Source organism: Gambusia affinis, linkage group LG01, assembly GCF_019740435.1.
Source record: "Gambusia affinis linkage group LG01, SWU_Gaff_1.0, whole genome shotgun sequence".
Taxonomy (NCBI): Eukaryota; Metazoa; Chordata; class Actinopteri; order Cyprinodontiformes; family Poeciliidae; genus Gambusia; species Gambusia affinis.
In genome coordinates, this window is record NC_057868.1 from 39,132,724 (window position 1) to 39,145,049 (window position 12,326).

Consider the following 12,326-nt stretch of genomic DNA (forward strand, 5'->3'; position numbering starts at 1 on the left):
AGTTTAATTTGTGCAGAAACAAGTGTCATATCCAATTCTCTTCACCATACAGCTTAAGGTGATTTTCAAAGGCCTGTCTCTCTATGGGATTGTAGTTACAAAAAGACGTTACTTTTTATCCCAGGTTTGACATTAGGTCATTACAACAAACAGATTAATAAATTCAGTCAATATTGAACACTGTAATCAAACCAGCCTCTCCAAAACACTCTGCTTTTGCTTACTTACTCTGAAGGCGCTCTAGAGATCAGTATTTTTACTGCTTATGAAAATAGACGTGCAATATGTATACGTATACTGTGCATTACATCGATAGTTGGAAGAAATTTACTTGACATTAAGTATCAAGTAGATTAAAAATCGGATGCACCGAGAAGTTGGCTCCTATTTTCTTAGCTTTAAGAAATTAGTAAGTGACTAGTAGAAAACTTTGGTAGATCTTGAATACATTTCTCTCAGGTTTATTATCAAATATTTAAAAAATAAAAGTTGCTTTTTCAGTGTAATGTAAGACTGTAGCAATAGGAGCAGAATTTGTTTTAAAGCCTTTTGCATTTATCTACTAGCTACGGGTGCAAACAGCTGCCTTGGGTTAAACACTAGGAACAAGAAAATAAACAGAGCTGCACCCACTACTGTGTGTTTGATAGCTTGTGTCTGTTGGGATGATTTCAGGCTCTTAACACTTGCTCTCATTATTTCAGTGAAAATGCTTGGCAAATACATTGTGAAGGCAATAGTGATGCATTTTTAAACAATTTGCTACCTGCAGCCTATTAATGGCAGAGAAACAACTTCTCATTACAGAAAAACTGTTTATCTGTCGTTATCAGTGCCTATGCTAACTATCTGTATGCAGCATTTTTTAAATCCCTACAGGGCACAATTATTCTACTCTTATTACAACATAATACAAAAGCATTTTGGAAGTAGCGGTTGCTGCACCATCTGGAATAGTTGTCCAGTTCAAGTTAGATGTAAATCTTAATGGAAACCATGAATCTGTTATTTTAGTAAACAAGTTTGGCCAAAAGAGGGCAGCAGTGTGATGAAGGTTAACTTATGGGCTGGAACGAGGGGAAATTCTGCTGATGGAGCCAAAGGAGTCTCACACAAATAGCCTCAGCATCCTTCTGCACCTAATGTCAAGGCAACCGCTCGCTAGTATCTAGTGAGCTAATAGCTTAATGATCATTTGGTTACCTAGGCAACTAGAATCTGAGCTAGGACATTTATTTTTTGAGCTCTCTTGTTTTTCACCAATCTTTTCACCAATTGAGGGGCTTAAGCAGGGTTGCACTATTGCCACCTCAATGACTTAGTCTCTATATTTAGCAACTTTTGGGGATTTTTGGGGTCTTTACTGATGGTAGCGTGAAAACCTTAGTTGCAAATTTTGAAGAATAAAACAAATTTACACAGAGATCTGCACTATAAGAAGTTCTCCACAAACACACAAATTATGCAGATTTTTCCTAAACAATAAAAGATCCATGTTCAGAAAGACAAATAACACCTTTAACGCACCTTTAAATTGTGAAAAAAGTAGAAGTTAAATTTGATGCATGTGATGGTTGATTCTTCTGAGATCTGCACTATAAGAAGTTCTCCACAAACACATGTTGATTTAAATATCCATGTTCAGAAAGAAGACACAAACACAGGCCTGTTGAGTTAAATAATTTACTGACTTCCAGCTGTTGAGCCATAGGCCTGTTGAGTTTATTCTGATGGCTGTTGAGCCATGTTTACTACAGTATTTTTCCCACCTACAGTAATCAGCACAGCTTGTTGAGTTCTTTGTTTTAATTCTTTTTTTTTTTTTAACATCGTCATAGATAATTTTCACCACAGGTTTATTTTTCTGCTTGCTCACTCAAAGGATGTTTAAGCGGCATTATCAAAAACAAAGTAGAAGAGGAAACTGAGAGCACATCCTTACAGTACACACATACTTTACATACACAACAAACTTACATACCAAAGCACACATACTTGTACACGCACATCCTAGAATTGTATCACTCTGATATTTACAGAAAAATAGAATGAGTAAAAAAAACAAACTATTTTCATATTTTACATCATAATAAAAGAGTCATACCAAAGACATGGCCACCAAGTGAGTAAACAATAGATAAATAGATATAAAACAAATACAAAAATAAATCAACATAAACTCCTTGAATTAATTAACAAAAGATGATTCGAGCTTTCGGACTCGATAACATTTAAACATGTTCTTGTTCAAGTCAATATATAATCAGCACATTACTATCAACTGTTATCTTAGCTTAACGACAGAAAAACTGCTGCATGACCCAATCAGAGAAAGCAAAGTGTACCTTGGCCTGTGACTGGGTGGTTTATGTATGCACCAGCTGTACGTTAGCCTGTCAGGTCATGATCATTTGTAACAAAAAGTCATTGTTTTCAGCACCATTTACACCTCTGTGTATGTCACCAGTGGACTGATGTCCCTGGGTTCAGGTAGGACATTGTCTGCATCATCAAACCGTTTGCTTTTTTGGCCTTCCTGAATGATCTGGACCTTGGTTGATGTCCTTCTAACTTATTGGTAGAGATGTGTCAAAAGTCTTAAGATAAATATTTTATCGTAGCAAAGTGAGGGGATAAATAAATAATAATAAAAAGAATGTTATTTTCTATATTATAATGGTCACACTTAAAATCTCTTTAAAATAATGCTTTTGCTGCTGACCAATGTGTCTTATAGGCCTTCATGACCAACAAAACAGGCAAGTAAGAAAATGGTTTCCAGAAGAAAAATCCCCTCAACCTAAAAGTTTTACAACTGGCCCGTCAACAAACACGTCTAGATAAGTCTATCTGGTCCCCACACAATATAAAGGACAAACGCACATCTCCAATATGCCAAAGAGTGGCATACAGGATCAACAAGTCTTCTTCATCACCATGAGACTCTGTCAGGAAAAAGTCCCACCACCACAAATATAATCATGTGGAGTTTGCTCATCCTTAAACTATTACGAGCTTTTCAGCAACAGTTCAGGTGTAACACAAGAAATTAATATGTGGGAAACCTCCCTGTGTTCATTATTAATTATAGCGATTGACCCATAATGCTGTGAGCCAGTTTCTCTTCCAAATATCTTAGAATATTGCAAGATTGAGTGGCATGTTGAGCACTTGGATACTGATGCAGAAGGCAAATCAATATAAGATTTCTCAAGGCTTGAAATCCTTTTCTATTTGCTCTCAGTCCCCGGATCCAAACTCTGTAAATAACCCTTCGGGCTGAAGTCTGCATAAAACCGTTAACGATCCCTCTCTCTGCACGCTCCAACCTTCTGAAACATTGAAGGAGGAGACAGTGCAGAGACCTGGAGTGAAATTATGCAGCTTCAATGGGAAAGTTAAGACTTCTTTACACATCTTTACCAGTGAGCCAGTAAGTGTGGAGGGCATTTTGTAAGAGTCAGAGCACCTCTATCCTACTGGCTTTTAATAATACAGACTGGGTTTTCTTTATGTTCCACTGAACACTCAATGAAGCAATCTTCGAACACACCAGGAAACGGTGGAGTGTGTCTGCATCATCAGCTAAACACTCAACGGACGACGACTGAGGATATTATAAAGCAAGAACAAAAGATGCTCTTAGGGTCACAATGTACCAGCATTTCAGTCTTTTTTGATATTTCTCAGAGTTCGTATGGAACAATGGGTTTTGTTCACTCAATGTGGCAGCAACAGAAATCTCCTCCAAACTTATTGTCTTCTAATATATTGAGAATCTTCATAGCTGTATTATGATGTTCATTGGTACCTTTATCAAGGAGCTATTGATTGGGAGCTCCATCAAAAACTGAGATCGTCTGCAGTCTTACTGAGCCTCAACATCTTCATGTTACAGCAACAAAGCTGAAAAACCCCATTTAACTGATGGCATGCACAAAGATAGTATTTTTATAAGAATAAACACCAACCTTTGAGTAAATGTTACCACTTTACATATAATCACCACATTGCTTTAAGTTTTCCTCAAAGTAACAGAAAGAGACCTCCACTTTTTACCAAGTCAGACCAACTTAAAGACGGAAACCGCATCTCTAACGGCTTCAGAAAATGATTAAGTCTAAGTTCAAAGAGGCTGTTGGGAAAAATTGTTTGATGAAGATGAAAGTGAAGCTGTTGCTGACCAGGCAGGATCTTTAGCCACACCCTGGAGGTTGATAGTGTGGCTAAACTTTGACCTTTGAAGCTGCATTCTAGTTACCAAAAGCTGGAGGACCATCTATTGTTAGCAATCCAATGGTTTCCAACCAGCTTTTTGCTAACTTTGGTTATCAGCTGAAAGACAAATGTGACATGTTGAGGATCCATCTTCATCTTCAACAAGCTTCCAGTTAAACTAACTTAGAAAATGTCTCATGAAAGTATGAAAAAAAATCAAAACGCTGCTGGTTGTTGATCCGTTAAAAACTCAACAATCTATCCACGTCACCTGCAGTTTTGAATAGTCCAAGCTGAAAAACGAGAACAGACACATTGATAGAGGATCAATGTCACTTTCCTTCTGTCTTCACTGCTCCCTTCTTTTTCATACACAAAATTAAAAGAAAGAACAACATCCAATGTTTACTCAATAATTGACAAACTGCCAAAAATGCCCACATCCAAAAGGATCAGACCTGAACTGCCTGATCACTGTTGATTGTTGCCTCAGTGTATGGAGTCTAAATTGATCAGGCATGGGCCGGTAACCAGTATCAAGGCATGTCAGGGTTTTAAGACTACAAAAAAGTTCCTACAGTTTAAAATCATTTTACTGCCACAAAATTCGCTGGAACAAGGAAAGTTTGCTCCAGCTGTGTGGATGAGCTGGAGTGCTGCCTCTCCCTCTTCTTGTTGCTGAGCTGACCGAAAGAAGGATACTATACTTTTTCCTTGCTAACAAAAAAGACAAATTTGGTGGTTTGGGAATATATCCAATCTTATCTGTGCTTCTAAATCTGCACTGGGGTCTCCTTCCAGTTGTGCATGCTTGGGAAACATCCAAAGCAAACATTATTGACTTCGGTCAAAGAGTGGAGTCCATCCTGCACTGGGAATAAACATGTTTTTTGTGCTAAACATGTGGACACAGCATTATTTTTTGGTATAAAATAACCAAATAGCCCTTCAAAGCATACCAGGCGACTCATAGTCCCTCACAAAATACCTCATAGGTGTTCTACAGATGCATGTGGACCAGACAACCAAACTCACATGACCTAACAACACTGCTGGTTAAAGATCTGCTCCATAGTTCCATGGGCAGAATGAACAACAACATTTTCTTAACACAATCAGAAATATGTAACTTTCTGAACAATTGCTAAGTTTTTATCTTTGACACAAGCATTTAAATCCAGTAGTTTTAATCAATGTTGTGAGTTTCTCATACCGGCCCATGCCTAATAGTGGCAAAGTAAACTTCTGCCCAAAGTTATGCACTTAAAGGAATGTGTTCTCCAAACAAAACCAGTTGCAGATTATAAAACAAATGGATGTAATCTCTGGGCATCACCTGTTGGTTTGTAGTTTAAAATCCTCTAATTTGGCAGAATATTGATCTTTTTAAAACCTGACAGTAAAGCCTTAATTTGAACTGAATTAAGGACCACAAAAAAGGAGACCATAAAGATTTGTATCCAAAAAACTTTTTTTTTTGTTTTAAATTTGAAACTATTGGAGCCAATAATCAGTGCTGCTGCACTTTTAGGAAGTTTCCCACTTCTGTTTAACTTCTTGATTCAGTGACCACGTCCACCAAGCACCCAGCGTTGTTTATATGGTTAATGCAGAACCTTCTTAATTTTAAAACATGATGGTCCTCCAAAGAAACCAAACCCAACAAAAGAACTTAGACGGCGGGTATATCTTTTTTGTTACAAAAGACATCAACTATTGCATCTACCTAGTTTGCAAAAACATATCTGTACTCTTTGTCTTGACGGTTAACTTTAAACAAGTGGTATATTTCTTTTTATTATTTTTGCCCTCAAGATCAAACCCATAAAAAACAGTTCATAGTATACTGAAATAGATCGTGTTATCCTCCATATCCTACATAATATGATTTTTAGAAAAAAGTGAACCACTTTGGACAACATTTAGACTCTTACGAGTAAATGAAGCTTCCTTACTCACAAAAGGCATTCATCACCTAACTACAGCTTATTTTAACATCTTATACAGTATTGGACATCTGCATTTATTCAACTGTACATCACAGACCTGTTTCTGGCGATTTACAGCATGCCATACGTTGGTAGCCGTTTGAGAAGCTGCTCATGTACATCCACTTATCAGATCCTCGTTCAGCTTTCCAAGCGAGTCCGTTGGGTTGGGGTCGACAGTGCAGCTAGGATGTAAACAGCGAGACTTGTGCTATGGCTGCAATTGTGGCACAAATGGATGGGTGAATTGGTATCAGTTGTATTGCAGGCCTATGTTTCATGGACCATTTGCGCTTAGACTGAGTTACGATCCATCATCAGATGAAAGCCAAGGCCCTGCTGGGGAATTCGAGCAGCTTTTTCCTTTAGACGCCTCTGACAAAATGCTTAAAGAGCACAATTACCAAAGATTTGTGTGGCACATGCAACCTTTTGGGGACATGACTGGATGGAAAAACAAAGCAACCCATGTGTTTCTCTTGGTGTGTGTTTATCTTGGCTAAACCTGTGATGAATTTGGTTGTAGACAGTGACTCAGCATCTGTGAATGCCAAATCAGTAGGCTGTAGATTTATGTATTTTGCCCAAACCCAAAATGATTGCATGTCCCATGAACACTCTGACAATCTGTTTCTTCAACATGTCATACATTTCTGTTCTGTCTCTGTGGCCTGAGGCTTCAGTTTGTGTGGCAGACAGTTTTTTTTTTTTTTTTTTTTTTTAATTATCTCAAGCTTTATTTCTCTGGTGTCCTTTTACTTGTTGTCCTCACCGTCCAGGTTGAAACAAAATCTAACACTTACTGGTCCCTGGTGTAAGATTAAATTCCTCTTGTTTGAAGTGTTAGAAAATGAGACAATCCTGGCTCGGTAAACTCCATTAACTTCCAACAGGTAATTCTTGCTATATGTTCTTCAACAGCTTTGGTCCCACATTGAGGTTCACATTTCACAATCGCAGTTTGACAACCTCTTTCCTCAATGGGAATGAGGGCATCCTGTCTTCTTTTCATGCTACTCCCGGCGCAGGTATTCCTGGGTTGAAGACTGATTCCGGGCTGAGCCTTGGACCCAGACTGCACTTTGTAGTTTAACAGCCCCTGTTGGCTTAAACAGTTGTCTCATATTCTAACACCTCTTTGCTGCCCATCAAGCTGCTCCTGTACTGTATCCGTGGACTTATGGCCGAAGTGGTCTCCAGAAGCAGGATGGTCTTGCGGAGGCGGCGGTCGATGAAGTGTGCGTCCCAGGCTGGGTATCGCTTTCTTGGGAGGTCGATCCTGATCACAGGACCCTCTTGTGCACGGGATGTGGAGGAGGTCCTGTGAAGCAGAGCGGGAGAAGAGGAAGGGGAGGGGCGTACCTGGAAGACAGGCAGGCAGCTGTCCTTGTCTCTGTCCCGCTCCCCAGGAACTGGCTCCCCCAAGTCTTTATCTTTAGTCCTGGGCAAAGTCCGTGGAGGACTGGTAATGACCATATCCGTTTGGGACCCTTGCGATGGAGTAAGGCAAGCGTCAATAACTCCCACCATCCCCCCTGTTCCTACCACACCCTCATCTATGCATCCTCCCCACTGGGAGCCCAGAACAGGCCCGTCCGGGTGTAGCCAGCAGTAGTAAACCAACATGAAGAAGGTTCCCAGGGCAAAACTGCAGGCCACCAAGCACACCACTACCAGGGCGGATGAGTCACTTGTTTGGGGGCCACGGTAGGTATACCAGGCAGCGGTCAGCGCCACATTCTCAGCCAGAGTCACGGAGTAATACAGAGCCATACGGAAGCGACTGGGCCCTTCCTTGACGTTGAACCAGCAAAAGATGTAAATGATACCCACGACCATGTTGTAGATGATTTCTTCCCACTTAGACATGCAGAAGTCAGTCTCACCCTGGATAATCCAGAAGGTCATCACACACCTAAAACACATCAACAGAGGTAAAACTACATGTAACCATTTAGGTTTTTTTTAACTTGTAGGTTCACTATTTCAAATCACCATCATAAGTACTAATAATCTTAAACGAAGCATCTTAGTCAGAATGCAAACATTTTTAGTTTGATCAAAGATTACACACCAATGGCTGACGATGAAAATGCCAAAGTAGAGCTGGAAGACAGAGGCAAAAAGGGCGAAAGCCACGGTCCTCGCCCCGATGGTGAAGAAGTGCCACAGCATCTGGGCGATCACGGCCTTGTAGGACATGGGCAGCTTGTCGTCACGAGAGTCCCGGAGAACCTTCTGGTAGGAGGCGATCATCCAGGCCAGTGAAACCAGTGATGCTGAAGCTGAGAGGCCTGGTGAAACAGGAAGTGAGAGGAAAACATAACTAAAAAGGACAACAGGTGGGAAACAGAAAAGTAACGATTTAAGGTTTTGAATTCTTAAAATCTTTTTAGATATACTTTGATGTCAGGACAGAAAAGAAAAAAAACTGGATGCAGTTAAGACCTTGTATTTCCAACACCTTTTGATTGTTTAAGTGTAGTTATGTTTACCAAATTTCAACCAAATAGAGATCACTCTATGATGAGGCTTTTAAAGAGCCAAGGTGACAAGATGTTAATACTGTAGACTCTTGGTGTTTCTTCTTACAGCAGTTTTCTTTTGTGCAGTCAGTTGGACCTTAACCATCTTGTATAAGGGAAAAAGTATGATTTGGACCAAAAACAACAACCACAACCCAGGAAAGGTTAAACAAGTTTTATAGACAAATTTCAGAATGTGGAAGATCGACAGCAATTCTGTCTTCAGAGTAGCTTTGCGAAGTAGAGTCAGTTGAGTGACAGGCAACGTAAACAGGAAGTACCGAATAATCAGGAATTGAAAAGTTAACCAACACAGGTGGTTCCCAGAGCAATACGTTTCTTACATTCGGACTTTGATAGGCTTGAATAGTTTGTTATGTAGCAGAAGAACAATGGAGTGTCTTTTTGACAGGGACTGTTTTACCCAGAGTACATAGAGAGCAATCCTATTATGCTGTAAATAGGGGACGATGATCATGTCACAGAGTGTGAAAACTGCAGTAGCAAGGTGAGTATAGATCAGACATACTATCAAATTTTGGTTTGATAGTCTGGTTCGTTTGCGGAGGTGTGAACGAGTAATCAAACTCTGAAGTGGACCAAAACAGTAAATTCAAAAAACCTGTTTTTCTGTCTAAAAACCTTTTTTTTTGAGTGAACTCTGGTGCGGTTTGAATGCATATGAATACCAAGTGAACCAGAGACCTCTCCAAAAGCAGGAAACAGACTGTAGTGTAGGGAATTCTGGGTAAACAAAACACACCGATGTGAGTTTACCTGGAGCAGAAGAAATGGCTCAAAGTCTTTTACCAAAGACAAAAGAGAAATCCTACAACGGCTAAAATCTGATGCTACTCAGTTTCTGTTTAGATTTTGTAGAGCAGGAAGTTGCGTCCATTGTCTTTTCCTGAGATGTTTGTGTTGTTTCTTTTAGTGGTTCTGGGTGTAGCTTCACCACGGGTGAGGAGGAGGGAACAGATTTTACAAAGGGTTTGGTTTGTTTGACACAATGCCAACCACACCAGCTGAAACTGTAACAAATGTTGCATCTTCGGTCCCAACAGAACAGATTCTACCAGATTATCAGGAGGCTAGGAGGCAAAACAGGTCAAGTACATGATCACAGACATGGACACGAAAGTCCAAAGCAGGAGTTAATTTAATATAGGCAGTGGGACAGGTGACATCAATCAGCAATCAGTAGGCAGCAGAGGTGGGAGGGGCAGAGCGGTGGAGCAACGTGAGATTTGACAGGAACAGTGAGGATCATGACATTCATGCGTGTTAATTAAGTTAGCTTGTCTGAAATTAGCCGTGGATCACACTGAGATGGCAATAAATTAAAGCAGAAGCACCTCAACTTTGAATTTTAATGTTATTTTTGATCAGTGTTGCTTTAAATGATTTTCTGTAATTGAATAAAATATTTTTGGGTATTTTTTGAGCAGTCACTTCTCTGAAGGATTTTACTCGAATGTAAAAAATGTTTTTGTTAAATAAGTTTCAGAGAACATCTTAAAACTTTAAAAGGTTGAAATGACGTTTTTGTTGTTCAAACCGTTGGCCTGACAAAAAGTTGGATCAATCTGTTGTTAATTAATGTGCTGCAGATCAGGTTTGCAGGATCCTCTCTATTCAAAGCCATTAACTAGATGTGTGTTTATGCAACTTTCCATTAGTATAAATTTACTAATCCATTGATGTACTGCACTATTTTTCTTTGCAAATACAAATATTTTTTAAAGCAATAATTAACTTATTTGTTTCAACTTGTTTCTCAATTTGTTTCCAATTTTTTTATTTGCTAACCTAATTGTTAACTAACAATTTTATTTACTAATGTATTCATCTGATTGCTATTGCATTTATTTGCCAACCATATTTTACTACTGTGTTTTGCACATGGTTTTATTTGCTAATCTATGTTTTTATTTAGATTTATTTTATAACTGGAAATAAAATCAACAAGAGATGGAAAAATAATTCGGAATTCAATGAAAAATAAATGTAAACAAGACAAAAACATCCTTCATCTTATATTGCAGTTTAATTTCTAGATATGTCAGACAAAATCCTGCTTTTGTGTCACAAGTAAATCCAACTCTCGGTTTGTACATGCTGTCCCTTTGTGCCGTTTAATTCTCTTCTGTAACAGTGTGTCATTTATTTTCAGATTTTTTTATTGTCATTATTGTTTTTTGCTAAATTATGCTCTTGAAAACATTGTAAATGTGTCTTCTTTGATGGCAACACTAGGAACTGCAGAGCCGGTTCCGGTCAGACCCAACAATCAGTGATGCTAACTTCCATTTCAGCAGGACCGCGGTTGTTTCAGGCTTTCTCCACAGACAGTAGGAGAGTGTTTAGTGGAGCTGCATGCAGTAACGTTCTCAGAGGGACCCGAGTTCGCTTCAAGTGACTGTCAGAGCACATTTACTGCCTTTTCTGGAGAAACACAGAGCTGGGCTGATTTACTCCACTGTCAGCCAGGCATGTCACTATCCATACAAAGCTGTTATGGTCAGTGAGCACAAGGTTTATCTTCAGGGTGTGGAGATCTCTGCCATTTAAGACACTCTGATTTAAACTAAACACTTCACAAAAGATACAGTTTTCTGTTTTTACTAACATCTTTAATGTAATTAGATTACTTTTTTTTTTTGCATAATTCCAAATATTTATTATTGTAAGTAGAAAACAGGCACACCTCTAACTCATAAGTTAGGGTTAGCTCAGCTAATGCTGAAGGGCTACACCAACATGTGAGTTTCCATGTGACTTCCACTCAGATGGAAAAAGGATTACATGCATCTGCACAAGCTTTTTTTGTTGTTTAGCCTGTGTGTTCACATGGAATGACCGTAATGCTAAAGCTCTAAAGGTCTAACTTTAATTTTTTTGTCATTGAAAGACTACAACCCTCGAACACCAATTTAATTGTGACATAATTTACATGTCCTATAATACCTTTAGATGCTGCATTTATGATTGTGTATTATTCTCTACGTGTTTTATCTTAATACGTGTTTTTTGTTCAAAATAATATTATCAGGGAAAAAAGAGAGAGAATATGAGGAGAGGAAACAGAAGTGCTACAGAGTATTCAGCCACTTCAAAATAAGAGCATGAATATACCTAACTACTTGAATATTTCTTAACAGTCGACAACCAAATCTTCAACACAGATGTCGAACTTTATTAAACGGAAAGTTAACAAAACAGCCAATTACATTAGGGCTTTAGAACTTATCTGTAAAACTAAATTTGGGAGAAGATAAAGCTTTTCAAGATTTTAAAAAACACTATAGTCCAAAATAAAAAATGCTCAGCTAACTGCTGCCTAATGTGGCTACTAAAACTGAAACAGAGCAGAATCTAGTCACCGTCTGTTCTAACCTGATGACTGTAAACACCACAGAAAATGTGATGTAAAATGACCAATGTTGAGATGTTGGTTGACCTTTGAAACTGACCCGGCCGGGCGGCTGTACATTTGTTTGGAACAAATGTTTCCTTACTGCAGATATCGAAACGGTAAAAGGCCTGAACTTCATCGAGCCCAGAGGACTCCAAAGGACTTCACTCTACATTCAGT

General features: G+C 38.9%; 1 protein-coding gene across 1 annotated transcript in view; it reads right to left on the bottom strand.

The window, feature by feature from the left end:
* Positions 1-1,720: 1,720 nt before the first annotated feature.
* The window catches only part of xkr7 (XK, Kell blood group complex subunit-related family, member 7), a 72,671-nt gene continuing 62,065 nt past the window's right edge, over positions 1,721-12,326 (bottom strand). Inside the window, exons 3-4 of the mRNA XM_044124931.1 lie at positions 8,281-8,500; positions 1,721-8,121 (exon numbers count right to left, since the gene is read on the bottom strand). Coding sequence (XP_043980866.1) covers positions 7,314-8,121; positions 8,281-8,500 — 1,028 coding nt within the window. The 3' untranslated portion in view covers positions 1,721-7,313. The remainder of the gene's footprint in view (positions 8,122-8,280; positions 8,501-12,326) is intronic.